The sequence below is a fragment of the Leucopleurus acutus genome, assembly GCF_964270905.1.
Source record: "Leucopleurus acutus genome assembly, chromosome: 15".
NCBI classification, from domain to species: Eukaryota; Metazoa; Chordata; class Mammalia; order Artiodactyla; family Delphinidae; genus Leucopleurus; species Leucopleurus acutus.
The window spans coordinates 79,050,678-79,074,849 of record NC_139157.1 but is presented as its reverse complement, the minus strand read 5'-3'; the positions used below and the strand labels follow the sequence as shown (position 1 = coordinate 79,074,849).

The 24,172-nt window shown below is 42.6% G+C and overlaps 1 protein-coding gene across 1 annotated transcript in view; it reads left to right on the top strand.

Moving 5' to 3' along the window:
* The window catches only part of CD109 (CD109 molecule), a gene marked incomplete at its 5' end in the record, with an annotated part of 140,931 nt that overhangs the window by 33,834 nt on the left and 82,925 nt on the right, over positions 1 to 24,172 (top strand). The window contains 2 exons of the mRNA XM_082855956.1: positions 13,936 to 13,964; positions 20,753 to 20,983. Coding sequence (XP_082712082.1) covers positions 13,936 to 13,964; positions 20,753 to 20,983 — 260 coding nt within the window. The remainder of the gene's footprint in view (positions 1 to 13,935; positions 13,965 to 20,752; positions 20,984 to 24,172) is intronic.

The following is a 24,172-nucleotide window of genomic DNA, read 5'->3' as shown; positions in this document are numbered from 1 at the left end:
TTCTTATGATGGACTCCAAGAGGTCCTGCCAAGGAAAGATTGGTTTTAATAAAGGTCTGCCTGCTAGCAGAGCTGGGTAAGGAGGGGGATTGTTTCTGAGTGGCTGTTTCTAGCAGTCCTGCTGTTCTTAGAAATTCCTGGGGCAGGGCGGTGTTTCACCATCACCAGAATGCATTTCTAGCTTAATTTGTGTCAGAAATAGTAATAGCTAAAGCATTAGAATTGCAGCATATACCTTCCTTAATAAAGGCAGAAAAGTATGGCTTGTCCTCAAGGAAAAGTTCATTTATTTGTTTGGCAGATATGGGAAAAATTTTGTTTACATTCCAATCCTTGAGGCCAGTAGCATGGATTGCATGACAGTTAGTTTATTCATGTTTAAATATATTAATTTTATATTTATTGGGGATCAATTAATTTTTATTTATTTATTTTTGGGTGAACAATAGCCCTTGAGAAAAAGTGTTTCTAATAAACTTTGAGGAGTTCCCTAAGGGTATATTAATGCGTTTTTAGTGGTGACATTCAGATATTGAAGTGTACTTGTCATTGTTACGAACGCCACTCTCATCATCCTCTATGGTGAATAGAACTAGGTTCCTAATCTTATCTTCTGTTGTACAGAAGAGTTAGTTAAGTAAATGTAATTGATAAAATTCAGCAGGTAGTAATTACCAGAGAAGATGGAGCATCTATTGGCGTTTGAAATCAAGTCAGACTGTCTGTTGGTTGGAGAATGAGTCTGTCCCCTTATTTCTTAGCTTCCTGGCGTTTACCTCTTCCTTTACTGTGATGGTGCCCTGGAGTTCCATGCCAAATCAAGAAAAAAAGTGAAGAACATTGGAATTCACAGGTCATAAATGAGAGCTATCTTCTCATCTTTTTTTTTTTTTTTGCGGTACGCGGGCCTCTCCCACTGCGGAGCACAGGTTCCGGACGCGCAGGCTCAGTGGCCATGGCTCTACGGGCCCAGCCGCTCCGCGGCATGTGGGATCTTCCCGGACCGGGGCACGAACCCATGTCCCCTGCATCGGCAGGTGGACTCTCAACTACTGCGCCACCAGGGAAGCCCTCTTCTGATCTTTTAAAGCGTGTGAAGGAATTGAATCATTTCTGATATCCTGGAAACCATAATTTCTGCTTTATTTCCCGATCTCTTTTTACAATTTGAAATGTTCATTTGTAAACTTTCATTGTTTTTCCTGAATGAAATGTACTTCAAATACTAAAGAATACAGCCCTTTCCTCCACTGATGAATTCTTTGTCGCTGGTTTCACATATACCTGATATAAGATAAAAACCTAAGGAACCACCATACTGTTCTCCATAGTGGCTGCACCAATTTACATTCCCACCAGCAGTGCAGGAAGGTTTCCTTTTCTCCACACCCTCTCCAGCATTTATTGCTTGTAGACTTTTTGATAGCACAGGGAACTCTGCTCAACATTCTGTAATAACTTAAGTGGGGAAAGAATTTGAAAAAGAATAGATACCTGTATACGTATAACTGGGTCACTTGGCTGTACACCTGAAACCAACACAACATTGTTAATCAACAATACTTCAATATATTTTTTGATGATGGCCATTCTGACTGCTGTGAGGTGATACCTCATTGTAGTTTTGATTTGCATTTCAATATAATATAAAAAAAATAAAATTTCTCCCCCCCACCCCCCGCAAAAAGAAAAAAAGAAAAAAACCTAAACAGAAAATCTCAGCTGCAAACTTGGGTGCAAGGCAGGGCGTCTCCTGGCCTGGAGGCTCTTCTTATTTATTTATGGCGTGGAGCCTGCTTCCATCTTCCCACTGAAGGGTCTGGGTGAGGTGAACTCTATGTGTATGTCTGTATCCTTTAATAACTTGCCTTTTCTTCTTGCCCTAAAATCTTGGAGAGCTAATGGGGTGTTTACCTTCTATTCTTTAAGAATGAAACATTCTTCTTTGTCTTTATTGTCTTTTTGTCTCTCTCCCATTGACTATGGGGTGCTTTATTTTCTATCTCGATTCAGTAAGGATGGGAAGTCAGTATTTTATAATTGGAAATATTAGCTGAAGAACTTAAAAAACTCATCCAATTCCGTTTGGATGGCTTTCTGGTGGAAACAAAGCTCCTGACATACATTTCATGGCTTGTAGATCAAAATCAGTAACTGGTTTTCATGAGCGTAGATGAATTAGTATGCTCTGTGTGCAGGTCTCCCAGGGAAGGTTTGCACGGGCAGCTGTGCCAGTAGAGCTCATTTGGAACCTGCAGTGACATGAGAATTATTTTTAAAGGGTGTGGGTTCTTCTTTCACATGTCTTTGGTATTGTGTGTAGTATATATTAGTAAGAAGGTGGGACCTGAGGATAAAGGACCAGAGTGTAGTTACGATGAGCGTGGGCTCTGAAGCCAGGCTACCTGATGCCCTTCCATCAGTGGTTGTGTGTCTGTGGGCTGTCACCTTCTCACCAGGCTTCAGTTTAATCATCTGAAGAGCAGTGGTTTCCGCCTTGTACAATTATACGGTTAATGTGAGGGTGAAATGAGGTAACGTTTAAAGCACTTAAACACATAGGACTTACTCAAGAAATTGGTACCTATTGTCATTAGAAGATGATGGCAACAGTTATGTCGGAGGCAATTCTTAGTCACCTGTTGGGATGATCTTGAACTGGGGACTCTATAAAAGGCACCTCACTAGGAGGGGATGGGAAGGAACGTAACATATTAAATATTGAGTTTCCTTATAGTGCCAGGGACTTTATGCACAATTTTTAACTTCAATAACCCTTGGAGGAATGCACTATTATCTTCATTTTAGAGATAAGAAAACTGAGGATAAGAGAGAATAGTTTTCCTGGGATAACACATTAAATGGTATAGCCTGAATGTGAAGTCGGTTCTGTTGGTACTGATGGTTCTGAAGTTGAAAGTTTTCCACTGCCTGAAAGAGCATGAAATACTTTTTGTTTGCGATATTGATGCAGTGTGGTATCAATCTTCCTTGAAAATCATTTTCTCGTTTGCTTGTGGTAGTTCAGAGCTGGATCTCATAGAATCTAATCTGGATCTGAGAGTTGCAAGTTGCAATGCCAACTCTCCTCCTAATTTAGTTTGGGCTTCTTAGAATTTTGGAGCTGGTCGGGGTCTCAGAGATAAGCCAAATCAATCAGCTAGTTTATGGCTGAGGAGACAGAGGGGTGGTGTCTGGTGACTTGCCCAGGGTGAAATGCCTTTTGGTGGTAGAGCTGGAAACATCACAGGCACCCACGTTTGCAGCCGAAGCTACTTCCGTGATACTCTAGGAAACTCTCCTAACATATGGGGAACTCTGTGTGAGACTTAGGGTATATTTGCGAATGTTGCTTTATCTGATACGGAAGAAAATAAGGCTAACTAAGGAGTTTAGAAATGCTTACCTGCGTTTTTGTGCCAGTTTCTTGTTTCAGCTCAAGGTGGAGTTGCTCTTTATGGACTAATGGTTCTGCAAGGGGTGGGAGTGGGTGGCTAGGCACCTCAGATCTTTTCTAAAACTAAATTCTGCTGCTGTGTTTCTCAAAATGTGAGTCATATTTATTCAAAATGCAGATTCATGGTCACCTTATCAAGACATGGGTGAGGTCTGGGAATCTAAACTTTATTTTAAGCAGCCATCACAAGTGATTCTCAGCTGTGTTAAAGTGAGAACAACTGCCCTTCGGTTAGAAGGATTCTCATGGATTGTTCCGACCAAGTACCGGAAAACCTGAGGGTGAGAGGCAAGCCTTGGCAAGTTCTGTGATGATTCAAGGCAGCTGAAGGTCCCGCCCAGATTTCTGTATTTGCCTTTCAAGTGGCCCCTAGCTCTAAACGTTGGTGTTAATGTAAAGCAGTGGAGAAACAGGTCTTGGGGCTTGACTATCAATCAGTGATGGAGTGAAGTTGAAAGTGAACAGACTGATTCTTTAAACTCCAAGCTAAACACGTACCGCTGCTCTTCTAAAGGGGAATGAGTCACTGAGGGCTTGTGGTGGGAGCAGAAATCAGATCCTGTAAGAATCTGGGCGGGGTTGCTGTTTGATCCATTATGTTGTTAAGAAGGATTTACAATGCTGGAACGCCTTGTTTCCCGGATGACGTTTCCCCCCATTAATTTATTATTTATTGATTATTTGCGGTACGTGACACGTGAATGAATGGGGGGTGTGACAGAAGAGGAAGGAAGGCATTAGAGAAGGTTCAGAGGTTTCAGAAGGATAAGTATAATGTTAAAAGTGCAGAGGCTGGAGAGTTTTTATTTCTTGTTTGTGTCGAAAATTCAGTGTGGTTGGTAAATAGTGCTTCTTTTGTGTGACCCTGTGCCTTGTACTGTTACCTTTTACACCCAGAGCTGTACAGATGTCCATTCATGAGTGGTCCACCTCTGCTGATGTATTTGGCATTTTGTGGGAACAGTTACTTCACATACAAGAGAAGGGAAGGGTGTGCCAGAGGAAAAGAGCCCAGGGCTGGGAGTGGCAGACATAAGGAGACAGAGCTTCGTGTGTGTGTGTGTGTGTGTGTGTGTGTGTGTGTGTGTGTGTGTGTGTGTGTTTTCTGAAAAGATGTTACATTCTGCTTTAGATGTAAGTGTGGGGAGACACCCAGGTGGAGATACGCAGCAGAGAAGTTTGAAATTGTAACTAGGGGTAGAGTTGAAGGCGTTGTTTTCATAGAGGCAGACAGTATTCGAAGTCTTGGTGGGAAGGCGTGGGATGTACAGGAGGCAGCGCTTATAGAAAGAACAAGCCTGATGACAGGAGCTTGTGAGGAGGGAAAGAAGTCAGTGAAGCTCCTGGCCCGAGAGCAACCGAAGCAGGGATGGATTGGAGACGCTGAGACGTCTCAGAAGCCAAGGGAAGGAAGAAGACCAAGAAGTTAGGTCTTAACAGTATGTAGTGTCCCAGAAGGTCAGAGAAGAGAAGAGGACAGGAAAAAGGGCACTGGAGATCCTCAACTGAATGGTTTTCAGTTGATTGTTGGGAGCCAAGTTTTCAGTAATAAATAGGTGGTGAGGAAATATAATCAGAAAGTGTAGACCACTCTTTTCAAATTTTTATTTATTTTATTTTTATTTTATTGTATTTATTGTATTTTATTTTTTGCGGTACGCGGGCCTCTCACTGCTGTGGCCTCTCCCGTTGCGGAGCACAGGCTCCGGACGCTCAGGCTCAGCGGCCATGGCTCACGGGCCCAGCCGCTCCGCGGCATGTGGGATCTTCCCGGACCGGGACACGAACCCGTGTCCCCTGCATCGGCAGGCGGACTCTCAACCACTGCACCACCAGGGAAGCCCGACCACTCTTTTTTTTAAAAAAATTACTGCAGTAGCCTCCTAGGTTATCTTTTTTTTTTTTTTTTCTCCCTACACTTACGGCTTTATAGTCTATTCTCAATCCAATGGCCAGAAAACATAGGCCAGATTTTGTCACTCCCCATCTCAGTATCAGCCAATGGCCTTCCGATGACCTGTGAACCCTACGCAATCTAGCTCCCTTTGATCTCGTTTCACACGACTCCCACCTCACTCCGCAGCCTCTCTGGACTTCATGCAGGTCCTACAACACACCAAGCACGCTCCCATCTCAGGGCCTTTGCATTTACTCATCTCTCTACCTCTAATGCACTCTGCCAGATGTCTTCACGACTCAGCTGCTTCAGGTTTTGATTCAAATATCACCTTTGCAGTAGACCACTCTGTAGAAGTTTCACGGCTGAAAGGAGAGAGGTGGATTGTCTCTTAAAAAACATAGTGGAGGGCTTCCCTGGTGGCGCAGTGGTTGAGAGTCCGCCTGCCGATGCAGGGGACACGGGCTCGTGCCCCTGTCTGGGAAGATCCCACATGCCGCGGAGTGGCTGGGCCCGTGAGCCATGGCCGCTGAGCCTGCGCGTCCGGAGCCTGTGCTCCTCCACGGGAGAGGCCGCAACAGTGAGAGGCCCGCGTACCACAAAAACAAAAAACGAAAAACAAAACACAGTAGAGAGGTAAAAGGGTTGATGCAGAGGGGAGGGGTGGATAATTCAGGGTAAGAAGAGAATCAGGTTCGAGAGCACGGGTGAGTGGATTATCGTTAAAAAGTACTTTTTCCTCTGATGTAAGAAGAAACAGAAGAGAAAGAAATATTTTGAAGTTTGAACTTGAGATGAATAAAATTGAAATATGATTTTAGAAAACCTTGCTATAGTTTCCTCTAAATTGTGCAAATCTGTCATCTCTTTGTAGGAAGTGGGGATAAACGTTAAAAGCAGTGGCTCACTGGGGAAAGAAACAGAATTGGAGATATTCCCTGGTGTTGCGCTAACCTGGGTCCCTGCTGGATTGTGGGCTATTGGGATGCAAGGGCTGACACCCGTACTGGCGTCAGGGGAGGGCACACAGGAGAGCGGGGAAGAGAAAGGGGCTTTTCATGGTGGACGTGTGCCTCACTTGAAGCTTGAGGGGATGGGGTAGAGGCATTTTATTATCACTGTGGTTGTAAGTGTGAATAAGAAGTGGAGTTGTAACTCATCACATCTTGGTCTGGGCTAATAGGACCTCATACCAAAGGTACAGTGACAGAACTGGAGGAGTGGAAATTGTGGGGGTCCTCTGTCCCTTCTAGTCTTCACTTCCCTTAGGAAAACCCCATGACCTGACTTTCTTCCTTTGTAAGAGTGAGGGTGAAACTGATCAAAGAAGATTTGGTGGAGGCAGCGGAGTAGGGAGGTGGTGGGCAGGTCTGTGGGTCTTTAGTTCTGAAGAAGTGATTCATGAATTAAAATCTGAAAACCAGAGTGGTAAAGCGCTTGGAAATAAACAGGGAGGAAGGTGTTTTAAGAGCACCTGGTAGGGCTTCCCTGGTGGCGCAGTGGTTTATCTATGGACCCTGAATTTGGAGTTCGTATAATTTCCATGTGTCACAAAATATTATTCTTTTTATTTTTCCCAGCTATTTAAAACCATTTTTAGTTCATGAACTGTACGAAAACAGGCATGGGCCAGACTTGGCCTGTGGGCTGCAGATTCCTGACCCTGCCATAATAAATGCCATGTACATTTAGCGGCCCAGAGCCTGGCTTGATTGGTTTTTCATATGTATAGAACCTAACATTTAATTCTTTTTATTTTTATTTTTATTTTTTTTTTGCTGTACGTGGGCCTCTCACTGCTGTGGCCTCTCCCGTTGCGGAGCACAGGCTCCAGACGCGCAGGCTCAGCGACCATGGCTCACGGGCCCAGCCGCTTCGCGGCATGTGGGATCCTCCCGGACCGGGGCACGAACCCGTGTCCCCCGCATCGGCAGGCGGACTCCCAACCACTGCGCCACCAGGGAAGCCCTAACATTTAGTTTATATTGTACCATTTTATTTATTTTACTTTTAGTGGGTTTTCATTTGACCTATTTTATACTCAGTGGTCTAAATGGAACAAAACATTTTTTATGAAACTGTTATTTATTGAGATATTTGTAAGCAAGGGGAAGCAGGAGAGAAAAAACTTAAAGGAGTATGTAGGGACCAAAGGAAACTTTTTTGTTTTGTTTGAAATACTTGTGTTTTCTGTATGGATTGAATTCACTGAAGAGTTCCTTGGCTTAAAAATGACATTAAACCACGAAGCAGAAACCTATTTTAAGGTTTTGTCTTCCATGGATCTGTGGTGGAAACCCCATTTCCCACTTTCTCCATCTGTGATCAAAGAAAATGCTGAATAATGAGGGTATTGATGAAAGAATATTTAATAACTTGATAAAGAGGTCAAAACTTTTAGTTGCAAAAGTGATGTCCTTAAGTTCATTATTGTACATTACTGAACAGCAGAGAGCTGCCAAAAGTAATTAACCAGTAAATACTAAGCCAGGTACATATATGGTGGAAAATCCTTTTTTTTTCCCAGTAGAGAATACTTCTGGACCTAATTGGATTCCAATTACACACTCTCCTTCCCTTCAGGGATTTTCTGCAGAGCTGTCTGGTGAGCACAGATGTCAGAAGAGGCAGCATATGGCATTATGGAGTGTGTTTCAAAAGTTAAGGAAAGGTTAGTTTTTGTGTATGCTTATTACACAATTTAAAAATAGCTTTGACTCTATTTGTAAATCAAATGACGGCCAGCTCTCAGGCCTGTGCCAAGTGTGAAGCTTTAAAACAAGGTTTCTTTTGAGTGGCTTTGGTGGCATTGGGAAGGAGAAAGCACTGCAGGAATTTTAAGATCTACTTTCTCTGGTTATACACAAAAATGATCTGAGTTTTACAGAGATTATCTGCAGTGAACATTGAGAAGGACTTCACAGAACAGAGTGCATCTTTAGTCAGTGATTAAGAATGCCGTGCAGCACTTTAAGAGGTGGTGACTATTTCCCTTGTCTGCGTAGAGCCCGGAGCTCCGGCAAAAGGGAGAAAACAATGTTCACAACAATTTGCAAATACAGTCTATTTCATCCTCAATCTAGCAACCACAGAGAAAGAGATGACTATTTCTCATCTGCACTCCTACCACTCTGCCCCCGATTTTATATTTTGGTGCCGTAAATTACTGCTAGAATGTTAGGACGTTCAAATAAGACTTTACTAAGTGTATAGGAAATTCCAAGCTGCCCTTGTCAATTTAGAGGGAAGACAAGTTGCAAAAAATCTCAAGTACTTCAAGTCAACCTTTTAATAAGGACACATGAGACAAGTGAGCGGACTTTAACTTGGATCTCTCTGCACATCCTTTGAAGTCACTCCTGAATCCAGCAAGAATTAGGGGTTTGTGGGAGCCTCTGTGCTCCTGCACCCTAGCTTCTGGGGGCAGCTATGTGTTTCTTGGGTCTGTGATGGACACGGTCACATGTCAGAGCAGTGAGACCCAGGCATGCAGTCTACCCCCTCTTCCAATTTCTCTTTAATGAGAAAACCCCTCAAAGCTTTGACTCTATGAAGAGTCCCATTAAAAACAGAAGTTCTGTGAATGGGATTTCCTGCACTTCACATCTGGGTAGCTGGCTTTGAATCGCTGAAATGCTCGCCCTTCAGTTGATCAACCTACTAGGTTTATTTGGATTGGAGACTCGAAGCTGTTTTTTACTTTCTCCTTGCTTAGTGTCACTTAGATAAAAATAAATTACGCCCCCTTCCCCAACACACACACAGACTCACAGACAGACACACACAGAGACACACAGACACACACGCAGACACACACACGCAGCCTTTAGTCTGTGAGATTGCCAGTGATGGGAGGTAGCCAGTGTGTCAGGCCCAAAGGAAGCACATTGTTTCCTCCAGTCACTGGGCTGAGAAAATAGTCAAGCCCGATGGTTTATCCTAAAGTCACGAAAAATCAGTGACTCTGAATAATCGAGGGCGCTGTTTTGCTGGGGCCCAGCTCCCTGCAGTTTAGTATTTCTGATTTTATTCCACTGTGGGACGTTGTGGTGGGTACCACGCTGTACCACCCGGAACCAGCCTGTCGGGGATGAAGACTCATTCCCTGAAGCTGCTGGGAAGGTTGCAGCCCACCGCCCTCCAAACCAGCTTCCTGGGGGCTGCACCGCTAGGGAGACTCACCCTGCCCCAGGGGAACTCCTCCTTGGGTGGAGGTCCAGCCCCTCCCCACCACTCAGGACAAGTCTCAGGGGTCAGCGCTGCTTCTGAGGGCGCCCCGTGGACGCGGCTCGAGCCTGTGTGGAGGCTCTTGCCCTCCCCTCATCCCCAGTCCCGCCTCTGCATCCCTCCCCTTCTCTAGGTGCTGGTCCCAGGCTCTCGCCCTGTGCTTGAATCACCGTGTCCGAGTCGGCTTCCCAGGGAACCCGACCTTAGACACGTGTGGTTCTTGCTTCCTTTGAAGATGGGTTTTTCCGATCTTGAAATTAGCTTCAAACGTATGAAAACGGTGTAGTGTGAACAACTGATAAAAAGAGTTAAGAAATTTTCTAGCTTTTATATCCTTTCCAGAAGTTCTTGTATAACACGAATTGTTTCAATGAGCTCCACCATTGCAGCGCCTATAGTGTAACTGAGGGCTGGGAGAAACATTGTGGAAGAAGGATCTAGGTTCTGGTGATGACTAACATAGAGCTGAGGAGAGCCCGGAGTCCAAGGGGATTGCGATGTTGAACCTGTGTGACTGAGGCAATAAGGGTGTCAACATACACAAAGAGGCTACACAGGCTGTGCAACTTTTATAATAATCAAAGGTGGGTAGAATGCAAGAACAGAAGTACAGCTGCCGTTCTTCTACTGAGAGGCAGTGGCTTAGAATCTTAGCTCTGTTACTTCTTTCCTGTGTGACCCTGGGGAAGTCACTTAATATCTCTGTGATTCAGGTTCTCATTTGTAAAATAAGGATAATAATACTTAATATTGCTAGTTAATCTTTTTTATTTCAAACGTGTTCCAGTTATCTTTTGCTGTGAACGAACCTCCCAACACTTAGTAGCTTCAAACAGCAATGGTTTATTACTTCTTACGGGTCTCACTCAGTCCACTTGTACACACAAGTTTGATGATTATTCGCCTGAATCAGTTAGTACCATTATTGCTGTGGAATTTTCTAATTCCATGATTCCTTATACATTTATTTATTGGAATTCTATGGTAAAGAATAACTTTTTCTGAATATATATATATGTAGAAATGAATCTGTTTGCTGTACAGCAGAAACTAACACAACATTATAAATCAACTATACTTCAATAAAATAAATTAAAAATTGTAAAAAAAAACCCCTTTTTCTTCTTCATTTAGTCATCTATTAAATTATATATCAGCACAAACTCATACTCTTATTTTATTCAGTAGGTTATAATCCATTATTTACTTGAATGTTCAAGTTATCTGACCATTATCATAATAATGTTCAACTTGAACGTTCAAATAATTAAAAATATTTTTTTCAGATTTCCCATATTTTCCCTGTCCACATGCATGGATAGCCTTCCCTATTATCAACATCACCCACAAGAATGGCACATTTTTTTTTTTTTTTACCAAGGATGAACCTGCAATGTTGCATCATAATCACCCGAAGTTCATAGTTCATGTGAGGGTTCACTCTAGGTATTGTGAATTCTGTGGGTTCTGATGAATGTGTAATGACATATGTCCATCATCATAATATCATACAGAGTATTTTCACTGCCCTAAAATTACCCTATGTTCTGCCTGTCAGAGATCAGTTGACAGTATTTATAGGGTCTATTTCTGGGCTGTCTATTCTGTTCCATTGATACATTTGTCTATTCTTTTGCCAGTATCACATGGTCTTGATTACTGTAGCTTTATAGTAAGTCTTGAAGTCAGGTAGCATTATTCTTCCAACTTTGTTCTCCTTCAGTATTACGTTAGCTATTCTGGGTCTTTTGCTTCTCCAGGTAAACTTTAGAATCAGTTTGTTGACATCCATGATATAACTTGCTGGGATTTTGATTAGGATTTAGGATTGCATTGAATCTAAAGATCAAGTTGCGAAGAACTGATGTCTTGACAACTAAGTTTCTCTATTTATGAACATTGAATATCTCTCCATTTGTTTAGCTCTTTGATTTCACTTATCAGAGTTTCGTAGTTTTCCTCATCTAGATCTTGTACACGTTTTGTTAGATTTGTGCCTATTTCTTTTTTTTTTGGTGCTAATGTAAGTGGACCTTGTAATTTAACTTCAGGTTCCACTTGTTCATTGTTGGTATACAGTGACCATAATATTTTTAGTTGAGAAGACACTCTGTCCACAAGTGCTGAGCTACCTGGTAAAATCAGAGAAAATTCTGATGTGTGGAGGGTATTCTCAATTTCAATTTTTTCCCATGTTTATGTGTTTCAGCCCAAATATTTTGCAGGGTCTGCCTATGCCTCTTCTCAACAAATATTTTTACAAGACAGAACTTGTTAGTTGTCTCTACTTATGGTTCTTTTGAGTGTTTCATCAACTTTAGTTGCTGCATCATTATGGGGCTTCTCAATTTCCCTTCAATTCAGTATAGAATATGCCTCTCCCATTAAAAGCAAGAACTTAATGAACAGAAGTTTCTTCCCACAAATGGAGATGTTCTCAAAGCATGATTATACAATTTCAAAGTTAAATCTTGTGCAGGTTAAACCCATCTCATATTAATATTTTGCTAAACCAAAAAAAGATCCGGGACAGATACTCAATCAGAATGCGGGGATAACAGTGTGACCCAGACCATTCTGGTGAGGGTTCGCCTGTCTAAAAGGCCTTTTGTGGTCTGGTCCAGCCTCATCTCTACTGCCTCTCCTGCCTCTGGTCGTGTCTCACACAGCTCTTCTCTTCAGTAGACTCCATGCCTTTGCACTTGTTGCTGCTCTGCCTGGAAACTGGTCCCCTCCATTCTCACCCGGCTCGTTTTTCCTTATCCTACAGCCCTAGACTGCATCATTTCCTCTAGGCGCCTCCCGTGGCCCCTCTGAAGTGCCCTCCCCCTCCCCTATTGCAGCCGTTCCGTGTGGACCTATATCTGTTCAACTGTTCTGCCTCCTTCACCTTTTCAAGACATTCTTTGTCCTGTGTCCTAATTATTGAAGAGCGCTGCTCCTTGCTTCCTAGGGTGACAGCTGTTAGATCAACTGATCTGTGCTGTGTGATCAGTGACTCGATGAGTTGCTTATCTGCTTCTGAGAACATACTTGTAGTTCACTGAGGCCCACTGGGGCAGTGGTCAAAGTGGGGTGCACACATCTGGGAGTCACAAGACCATTTATAAGGGAGTAGGTAGAAAATATACTAACTTTTGTTTCCATTATTTTATTGAGAAAAACTAAGAAAGTCAGGTTTTCTAATATTTATATTGTGGTTGAGAAAGTGCATGTATATAACTTTATACATCTAACTTGACATGGTACCGTGCACCAAATATTCGTATCGATTGAGTACTCCATCATAAACATCTGAAGCCCACTGCCGTAGAGGCACACTGACATGCCAGTGGGTGACGCTTCAAGCTTTTTGGCAGCGTAATGACATATTTATCAAGTGTTTCCTACATGCCAGCCACTGTTCTGTACCGTTTACAGGGACTGGCTTACTTATTCCTTACAGCCACCTTGTGTGATTGCCTTCATTTTGTGGGTGAAAAAATTGAACCTGGAGAATCAGGTAACATGTTCAAGGACAGGACTAGTATGTGGCTGATTTGGGATAGAACCTATGTGGTCTGATTGCAGAGGCCACTCGCTTCACCCCCGTTCCATGCTGTACCTGTCTGTTCCCATGGGGTGGGCACATGTGGCCTCCAGGAGGAGAGGGACCATGTCTGTCTTGTTCACCGTGGTACCCTTATAAGTGTTTCTTCAATGAATGAAGGAACCGAGGGCCTGTCACCACCTCTGAATTCATGTCCCTTAAATGGGAACTTTGAATAAGTACTCTTTTATTTTTAACTTGAAACATTTTTTCCCTTGCAATAAATAGAGTTGATGAGAAATTGGCATGGGTTAAATTAGCAGTCTTTTTTAGGAACTTACATGAAAAATGTCTGCATCATTTTAATACTAATGGTCAGTTATGAGTGCCAGCTCACCCCTGATGTGACTAATGCCTTCCTTTTTTCCCTTTATCATGAGTGTATGAGAAATGAACATTAGAAATGAACCTCAGCTTCCCTCTGTACACTGTACTGAGTGTCCCTCAAACATGTACAGCCTTAAAAGGGTAACAAGAGCAGCAGCAACTTACACGTGGAAGAGAGAAGCAGAACGTAACTAATTTTTTGGGAGAGGTTTACCCACTGATTGCCTTTTAAGTCTTAATTCTTTGACACAAGGATATGTAATAATCTCTCAGGTGTTCTGGGATTTAATAAAATTGTTTAGGTTTGGCTAAATAAGTTTGTGATTCTGTAAGTCTGATTCCCTCTACATCTGAAAGAGTATTAAGAGAGTCTTACAAGTTTTGTGTTATATCACTGTATTTAAATTATGACTGTTTTCTTCCCCGTTTTCCTTTTAGGCTCTTTCAAGACACTTACTCTTCCACCCGTAAGTATTTATTAAAAAATTTGGTTTCAGAAATATACATTACGTCCGTGAAATAAATGAATTAGTATTTTATTGGCTTTTATATTAATTTACATTCCTTGTGAGTTTGATGGAGTTCAGTTCCACCTTCAGATTGTTTAAGAATAATATTACTTCAGGGAGCTTGGATATTAGCCTCTTCAAACTCACAGTGGAGATTTTCCTCTCGTAAAATGGAGAACTTCACTGAGGGGGACTGGCCTGGACTGTTAACATAGGTACCTGGGCGGGTTTGGTCCCGCTTCTGCCTTAACAAGCCTTCCAGTCTTGGGTGTGTACTTAATGCTCCATCCCAGTTTCTTTGTCCTGGAAAAGGGCAGTGCTTCACTGAGCTGAACTGTACCCCGGGGCAAAATAAAACAACAGTAATTGATACTGACCCTGTCTTTGTTTGAAATTTTGATCTTTTGTTTCATAATTTAATTTTTGCATCACCTTTGCTATTTAAAACTGTTGAAAATATTCAAAAACTTTAACTGTTGATTACTGAGTTTTTTGGGCACGCTCTTAAATTTTGCAGTTGAGGCAAGTGCCTGGCTCACCTCACCATGGTCCCGGTCCTGGAGTAGGGGATAAAGGTATAGTCTATTTCATAGGGGTTACCTTGGAGGTGAAATGAGATGTGAACACGCTGTAGCATCTGCTACAGAAGTGGAAAGGGTTATTGTTTTGTTGAGAGAGTCATAAAACCTGTTTATTAAATATGGTTTGTGAACTAGTCCTGTGTCTCATGGCTTTAATTTGGAAGTTTGTGCTTTTATTACTGTTTTGTTTTGGAGCTTCACACATTTAATGTACAGTCGAATAGAACATAGCATCCACCAAGAGGACAATTTGGTGTACTTTTCTGGGACTAGATGACTGATGACTTTGACCCTGACACTTACGTGAGGTTGACATCTCCCGAGGAGCCAGGTTCCCCGTTAACTCTTGAAGGTTACTTATCAAGCACATTCAGAAACCGCATTCATTTTGGGGTTCTTAGAGAATATAGTGCTCCCAAACTGTCCTTTATAAAAATTACTTACATTCTATAACTCTTATGTTTCTCACCTATTTTTAAAAAATATTGATTTATTTACTTGGCTGCATCGGGTCCTAGCTGCAGCATGTGGGATCTTTTATTTATTTTTTAAAAAATTAACTGTGTTCTTCCAGTGTCTTTTTATTTTATTTTTTGATATTTATTTTATTTAATCTTTAAAAAATTTTCGGCTGCATTGGGTCTTAGTTGAGGCACGCGGGATCTTCACTGTGGCATGCAGGATCTTTTGTTGTGGCTTGTTGTGGCACAGGCTTCTCTCTAGTTGTGGTATGTGGGTTTTCTCTCTCTAGTTGTGGCACATGGGCTTAGTTGCCCCGTGGCATGGGGGATCCCTGACCAGGGATTGAACCTGCATCCCCTTCATTGGAAGGCGGATTCTTTACCACTGGACCACCAGGGAAGTCCCAGCGTGGGATCTTTTAGTTGTGGCATGTGGGATCTTTAGTTGTGGCATGTGGGATCTAGCTCCGTGACCAGGGATCAAACCCGGTCCCTTTGCATTGGGAGCGCGGAGTCTTAGCCACTGGACCACCAGGGAAGTCCCTGTTTCTTACTTATTATTATGTTTGTACTTACCTTACTAACAAATATACTGTTGTAATAATAGAAAGTGGGGTTGGGGGGAGGGAAGCCCTGAGCAGGCAGACGTGGGGAAAAAAACCCAATCTTAGTGACAGTAAGATGTTAGGCTGCATTAAGGTGACCTCAGACATTAGGTGCTGACCCACCGGTGTCTGTGTCCATAACTCTGTTGAAAAAGTATTACAGTGAGAAGATTAAAATAAATCCTGTGTAGTATAATTGTCTGGTAGCAGAAGGGGTTGAGATTTCAGTTCAGGAATCACAGCTCAATGCATAATAACTGTCTGCTTTCCTCAGAGACGTCTGCAGTGGCATGGCCTGGAGTGTAGCAAGTCTGGAAGGGGCAGGCATGTGGGCGGACGAGGGCACTCTGGCTGATTCCCATAATGTGCCTATAAGCTGTACTTGTCCCAATTAGCTACAGATTTGGCTACTATGAGCCTTAAAGTCTTAACCATGTGGAATACTGATCCCAACGTCTTATATTTGTCTTTAATATTATGCCATTTCTATTGTATGTAGATATAGCAATTATTTATTGTAAGATTTACCAGGAGTTATATTTAGGACTAGATCCCTTTTTAGTAAAACAAAATTTTAAAGGCTTAGTCATAAAGTGTCTGGGAAAATTTAACAACTCTTGGCAAAAATAGAAGGTTCTGCATTTTTATGAGTGTTCAATTAAAATAGACCCATCTTTCCAAGTGCTCTTGCATTCTGATGCTTGTAGATGTAATATTTTAAATTATTTTTTAACGTCCTCCTGAAGTTTTGCTATAAAATATGAATATATTGGCTGCATTAAAACAAATATGTTTTTAATATCTAACTGGCTCATTGTTTCTGTTTTTGATACAGTAAAATCAGCCTTCAGTAAGGAGTAAATAAAAAACAGAATTTACACTTAACATAAAGATTATTGTTTGTACAAAACGTGCTAGAAAAAGTTTCTTTTTATTCTCTTTGTAAGTAAATCCAACTTAACACGAGGGAGTGGTTTTTAAAATTAACATGCCTAAAAACTTTTTTAAAATTTTATATTGGAATATAGTTGATTTACAATGCTGTGTTAGTTTTAGGTGTACAGCAAAGTGAATCAGTTATACATATACATATATCTATTCTTTTTTAGATTCTTTTCCCATATAGGTTATTACAGAATATTGAGTATAGTTCCCTGTCCTATACAGTAGGTCCTTGTTGATTGTCCATTTTGTGTATAGTAGTGTATATCTGTTAATCCAAACCTCCTAATAAAATTAGAATGCTTTTAAAGTTTAATTACTAACATATTTTAAAATAGAAACTATCATGTTAAATTTCTCAGTTTTATTTTGAAAGTTATTTGAAATTACCATTACTTTCGGTAACTGGAGTTATTAGTGAAATAAAGTAGGATAAATACTATTGTGTTGTTTGTTTCCTTAAGACAGTTGATCTTTCAGAGAAGATGGTTTCAGACGGCCCGGATTAGAATAAGGAATCCATTTATTGTCCATCAAGAACCTTTCTGAACATGCCTCTATCATCTACCCGGAGAGTTTGCGTTTATGTATAGACAAAATAGACTTAGCCTAACTGAGAATCAACCGTGCTCAACTCAGATGCTCGTTGATATTTTGTTGATCTAAGCCCTGGGTATTGTATACCCCCAGACTCTTATTCTGCTGCTGGACAGTGTCTGTATATGGGAACTACATCTTTTCCCAGCCCCGTGACCTCAGTTCAACACGTAGGATCCAGAACCTCTGTGGCTATATAATTGGTCCTTGTGTAAGAGATAAGGAAGTCTCTCGTTAGGGAACTCCTTTATTTCCAATTCTGGGAATCCTTTTTGGTAATTGTGTCCCCCAAGAAGGTGGGAAGCAATTTACCAGCAGAGCTTATATTACCTTCTGGGTCGTCTCCACTGTGGGAAGCAGGTTACAACCCACTGCAAGTCTGGCACAGAGAGAATCTTTCATAAAGGTTGCTTAACATCCCCAGTATTTTCTCCAGTCTCCTTCTCATTATGTCCCTCTACTGTTCCCAATGGATGACCAAGGTCTCTACTGACAGCCAGAGTCCATGGTGACAGGCTAAGCTGTGCGGCGATGCCTCATCGTTCATGGGGGCGCACCAGGTCCACTCTGACAAGTCCATATTGTCACCCTAGACTTTCCAGCTCTAGGATTAGCACTGAGGCTCTGAGGATTCCCAAATCACCTAAATTTTACATCGGGAGAGGTGGGGTTTCTAACAGGGGAGTGTTGAAAACGAGAATTAGGGTAAGTGAAAGGAGCAGAAAGATAGTCAGTACCATCTCCTCTTGTGTCAGCTCCCTGAAGGAGGATGGAGTGGGGGACAGAGTAAAATGGTTTGGACACTTTTGTGTTAATTCTAATTTTCTAACTCTTTGACCTCCTCGTGGTTAATGGTCTCTTTAGTTTCAGACCTCTGCATCATTAATTTGACGTCAGTCTTCAATCTACTCTCTGTTCTGGGGCCTCTGTGCCGCTAAAAATGATCCAGTGATATCCAAATCATACAGAGAAATTCCATCTAATATATTTTTAAAGCATGAACTATTTATAAATCTGTGCTGTATACAAGCAAATGATGTGCTGGTTCCTGGCATATATATTTTCCTGCTTGCGGTATTAAGGACTCTGTTTAAAAGAATCTGAGGACTGAAGCATCATTTGAGAGAATAGAACATAAGGACGCAAGTTCCAGGCTAGATTCTCAGCCCTCTAGGGCGTACACCTTTGGTTCATGTTGAATCCCAAGCACGTAGAGCAACCTGGAGCTCAAAGGTGCTCAGTGAATGTTTATTTATTAAAGGAAAGCACACATCAGTACTAGAGGTCATTTGAAGGTGATGTTCCTGATTGTTTCTCCTAACAGTTGACTACGAAAGTATCAAATATCCAAAAAACCTGAAAGAGGTTCATAGGGAACACGCCTATAACCACCACTGAGAATCCACTGTTAACATTTTACCACACTTGCTCAGCCACATGTTTATGCATCTCCTCATCTCTCCATCCATTAATTGATCTTATTTCTAAAATGTATTTCCAAGTAAATTGCAAACACCAGTATTCTTCTCCCTATTTCCTGCTGACCACTGTATTGGTGGTTTGTTACGTTTCCTTCATATTCTTATCCATGTTGCTGGCTTTTTGGTGGCTGCTATTTCTGGAAAATCTCCTTGGAGCTCTCTGTGGACAACTCTTACGTGCAAAAAGGAGGCAGAACGTTAGCTTCAGAATCTCAGGTTTATGAATATGAAAATGAACTAAAATTCAGGTGTGCTCGTGATCGATTCTTGTGGAACCTGTTATCCCCAAACTTTGGTGTGAAACAGCCGTAAACTTTTATTATTTCCCGCAGTTTCTGTGGGTCAGGAATTTGCGAGCCATGTCGTCGAGCAGTTCTGAGCTGCCGATGTCATCTGAAGGCTTCACCAGGCCTGGGGGTCCTCAGTAAGGTTGCTCTTCATGTGGCTGGCAGGTGGGTGGTGGCTATTGGCTTCTGTTCCTCCCACTGTGGGCCTCTCACAGGCCTCTTGAGTGTCCTTATCACATGGCAGCTGACTTCCCCCAGAGCGAGGAATCCAAGAAAGAGAGAACCAGGCAGAAGCTGTCCTGTTAATGACACAGCCTCATTCTACTCTTGAGAGGCGAGTCACTGGGAAATTATGCTCTACCTTTTCTTTTCTTCTTAAATTAATTTTTATTGGAGTATAGTTGCTTTACAAGGTTGTGTTAGTTTCTACTGTACAGCAAAGTGACTCAGCTGTACATATACATATAACCTCTTTTTTAGATTTCCTTCCCATTTAGGTCACCATAGAGCACTGAGTAGGGTCTCCTGGGCTGCACAGTAGATTCTCATTGGTTATCTATTTTATACATAGTATCAATAGTGTATATATGTCAATCCCCATCTCCCAATTCATCCCACCTCCCCCCTTTCCCCCTTGGTATCCATACATTTGTTCTCTACATCTGTCTCTTTCTGCTTTGTAAATAAGATCGTCTATACCAGTTTTTTCAGATTTCACATGTATGTGTTAAGGTATGATATTTGTTTTTCTCTTTCTGACTTATTTCACTTTTTATGACAGTCTCTAGGTCCATGCACATCTCTACAAATGACCCAATTTTTTTTTTACTTTTTATGGCTGAGTAATATTCCATTGTATATATGTGCCACATCTTCTTAATCCATTCGTCTGTCGATAGGCATTTAGGTTGCTTCTATGACCTGGCTATAGTAAATAGTGCTGCAGTGAACATTGGGGTGCGTGTGTCTTTGTGAATCGTGGTTTTCTCTGGGTATATGCCCAGGAGAGGGGCTCTGACTTTTGAAGGGAGGAGGGTCAGAGAAATTTTGTACATATTTTAAAACCATCACATGAAGGCTCTTGTTAGAGTAGTATATAGTTCATCCCGGGTTTGAATCTCAGCCAGTGACCTGGAGCAACTTCCTTTACTCTTCCAAGCCCCAGGTCCCTGGTGTGCAAGCTGGTATTAGTTAGAGCACCCACCGGAAGGATTGTCGTGGGGTAGAATGACACGGTGTGCATAGGCTGAGTGTGGCTTCTGGTCTGTTCATGCTAGAAGGGAGGATTTCCACTAGTGACAGAAACAGTGAAACAGCGGTACCATCAAACTTACCAGGACTGTGACACGATGCACAAGATGCAGGAGGAGAGTGCATCCTAGGACAGGTGAAAGGTCCTGGAGAGGGTATAGCAAGAAAGCAAAGCCTGTGCAAATGTGCCTTTCACCCGAGGCACGGAGGAGAAGGGTATTGTGACCCACAGTGACTGTCAGTGCGGAAGAGTTTGTGCTTGGGATAGGAAGTGACAAGGTGACTGCTGACAGAGCTGTGGGACGTGGTTCCTGCAGTCCAGGAACCCTGTGGTTTAACTGGAGAGCAAACTCCAGGATGTCGAAAGAGAGAAAACAAATTGTTTAATTTTGGTGGTTAGGAGGAGGGATGCATTTTTCAACGTCGTGATTACTTTTGATAATACTATGTATTTAAAATTTCAATTCTCACTTACAGTTAAAAACATTTTTGAGGTAAAACAATGAGACTTTGATACATCTGATGTCTTTTTTTCCCCCAGCTACCTCTGAACAGTGGTGATGAGATTTATGAGCTCCATGTCACTGGACGTGCCCAGGATGAGATTTTATTCTCGAATAGTACGCGCTTATCATTTGAGACCAAGAGAATGACTGTCTTCATTCAAACAGACAAGCCCCTGTATAAACCAAAGCAAGAAGTGAAGTTTCGTGTTGTTACACTCTTCTCAGATTTTAAGCCGTACAAAACCTCTTTAAACATTCTAATTAAGGTGAGTGCCAGACAGAAATAAAGCTGGGGGTTCAAAACCGTCTCACTGAAGCTCTCTTGGAAGTTCTGCTCACCTTGTTGGTACTGGGATGTCTTAGGATTCACGTGGCTAAGCTTCCCTCCCAAAGTGGGATGGTTTCTCTAGGAAGGGGGATGGTACAGCACTGGGTTATGGGCTTAGGCTCCAGAGTCAAGCCTGCTTGGGTTCCGGTCCTGGCTTCTTCATTGATTAATTCATTTGTCAAACATTTATTAAACTTCTGTGTCCTCGATACAAAAGGTGAGTCCCTGCTTAAATCGACTTTTCATTCCAGTGGGTAGTGGACAGACAATAAATAAACATACAGATATATACAAAAAGAGTGTGTGTGTGTGTGTGTGTGTGTGTGTGTGTGTGAGAGAGAGAGAGAGAGAGAGAGAGAGAGAGAGAGAGAGAGTTTGTGTTTGCTGTTTTCTATAGGGTTGTTAGAGAAGTCCTATTTGAACAGAGACCTATAGGAAATAAAAGAATGAGCCTCCACAAACAGAGGGAATAGCATATGCAAAGGCCCTGAGGTGGAAACTTGTTAGGTGCATTGGGGGAACAAGCTTGCAGTGCACTGTTGCCCAGGAAGTGAGGGGACAGATATTAGGGAGATAAGATCAGGTACAGGTAGGTCAGCTGGATGAGGGGCTATACAGGATTTTCTCGGCTCTGATATGGACTTTGGATTTTACTGTGAGTGAAATGAAAATTCACTGGAGAATTCTGAGGAGAGGCATGATGTGATCTGAGTTAACATTTTAAAAGGATCACTCTCTGCTCTAAGAAGAAGAGGTGCTAGCTCTGTGACCTTGAGGAAATTAATCAACCTCTCTGAGCCTCGGTTTCCTTATTTGTAAAATGTGTAAAAATAACACCTTGTAAAGGTTTTTGTGAGGATTATGTGATATGATTCAAGTAAAGCATTTAGAACTGTGCCTGGCACATAGAACATACTCACTAAACATTAGCTATTGTTGTACTAAGAGCCCCTCTGGCAGGAAATCTTTTGGCCTCCTCTGCCTGAGTACTCTGGGCTCTGGAGGCAGCATAGCTGGCAGACTGAGTGCTTCCAGCGAGGGCCAAGCTGGAGGCAACTGACATCCGGCTGGACCTGGTTTTCTATGTTTAAGCTGAGGAGAGTATTAGACCTTTGACCAATGACATAGAAATAGGGTGACCAGTTTGCTGGGACTCTCTTGATTTTAGTACTGGAAAATCCCCTCAGTCCCAGGACACTGGTTGGCATGGACATACATACACTACCAAATGTAAAATAGATAGCTGGTGGGAAGCAGCCACATAGCACAGGGAGATCAGCTCAGTGCTTTGTGACCACCTAGAGGGGTGGGATAGGGAGGGTGGGAGGGAGACGCAAGAGGGAGGAGATATGGGGATGTATGTATACGTATAGTTGATTCACTTTGTTATACAGCAGAAACTAACACACCATTGTAAAGCAATTATACTGCAATCAAGATGTTAAAAACAAAAAAGAAGATGTGGCACAGGAAAAAAAATGTTCTGAGGAATAACAGAATGGAAGGCAAATTTAGGCTTTTTAGTTCAGTATCTTCCTATTCTTAGTTTTTGTTGTTGTTATGAGCTAAACAAACACACAAACAAAAATCAAGCAAACACGTGTACGTATAACTTCAAGCCAAGATGTGTTTGTAGCAACTATCACATTGGTTGGCATGTTTCTTGAATGGAACTGGTATTATTTCAGAGTCAGCAGCTCTGTGAACGTCTGCCTTTGCTGTGTTGGAATAAAGCAGGTCGCCGTAGCAAATAGCATTTCTAAATTCATGGAACTCTCTGAGCAGTTTAGGGATGCCATTCATACTGTCCTTCAACATTTATCCACAAATACTGAGCACTTACTAGATGCTCTGTGTAAATGGAGGATTTAGAAGTGACTGTCTGCCTGTGTCTGGTTGTTAACAGTCGATCTGCCTCTTTCTGTCTCAGGCGAATAAAAATCAGCCCTGGATCAATTGTCTGTCGTAAGCGTTAACCCAGAACGAACCCTGCTGATTGTGATTTGTGGATTCTTTGGGTTCCTCTCTCCGATTTTGGACTTGGCCTGTCACATTTGGCTTTCCCAGAAGTGCACAGAGAGCCCTTCCCCTTGCTATTTCTGGTCCTGAGGGATCCCGCTGGCATGGCGGCTGGGTGGTCCCCTTGGCCAGGGCAGGAGAGTTCTACCCGGAACCCACTGTTTCTGGGACCAGTGAGTGAATGCACATGTGGGTGCCGTACTCACCACAGGACTCATGGGTCAGAGCAGTGATGTGAATGCCCACACCCTGCGCTCCTCCATCTGAAAAGAGCCCTTTGGGCCAGGGTTCACCAGACTGTGATGTTTTCTTTTTCTACATCTTTCAGTATGGGACAGGTGGTTTCTTAGAAAAACTTCCCAGAGAAAAGTGGGACTGTAGTGTAAAGAGAGCGCCTGACTTGGATGAAATTGTACTCTCTAGCACAGCACCACCTGCAGGCAAGTGTGGAGAAGGCATCTGGGAACTACAGGAGGCCCGCTTTTTGGGGCCCATCTTGCCCAGCCAAGAATGACTGACTGTAGGATGTGGCTAAAATATTGACCATCATAGCATGTTCAGGCATGTTCAGTGTTTTCTTGGGATCATTGGGTGTTTTCCCTGACCCAGTAACTGACCTTCTCAGGAAGCAAAGGGGCTTCAGGGACCTTTTTATGGTGGAATAAACCTCTTCCCCTAATTCTGGCTTTCTGCAGCCAGTCTGTCCTTACACTACGGAAATAAGTGTCTCCAACGTGTGATGTCAGCTGGCACGCTGTTTTCTACCCTGGCTGCCCTTCCTGAGAAGCTGTTGCTCCTGGTATAGGTGAGTGATCTTGTGGGCACAGCTGCTAGCTTGGGGTCTGCCCCGTGCCTGTGCTCTGACACTTTGGCCTGGAGCAGTGGTGGCACCTTATTTAAGTGATTTGATGTCTTTAATTCTGCATGCTAGGCACACACCTTGTGCGTAATCCAGGACTCTGGGGACTGGCAGAAATATTTGCCTTCTCCAGCCAGGGAGTTTATTGCTTGAGGTGGCTGACACAGGCACCTGGTGGAGAGCCCAGGCTGTGCAGAGGTGACTCAAAGAGCACGAGGGGCCACTTTCCCAGTGTCCCCAGCCACGTGG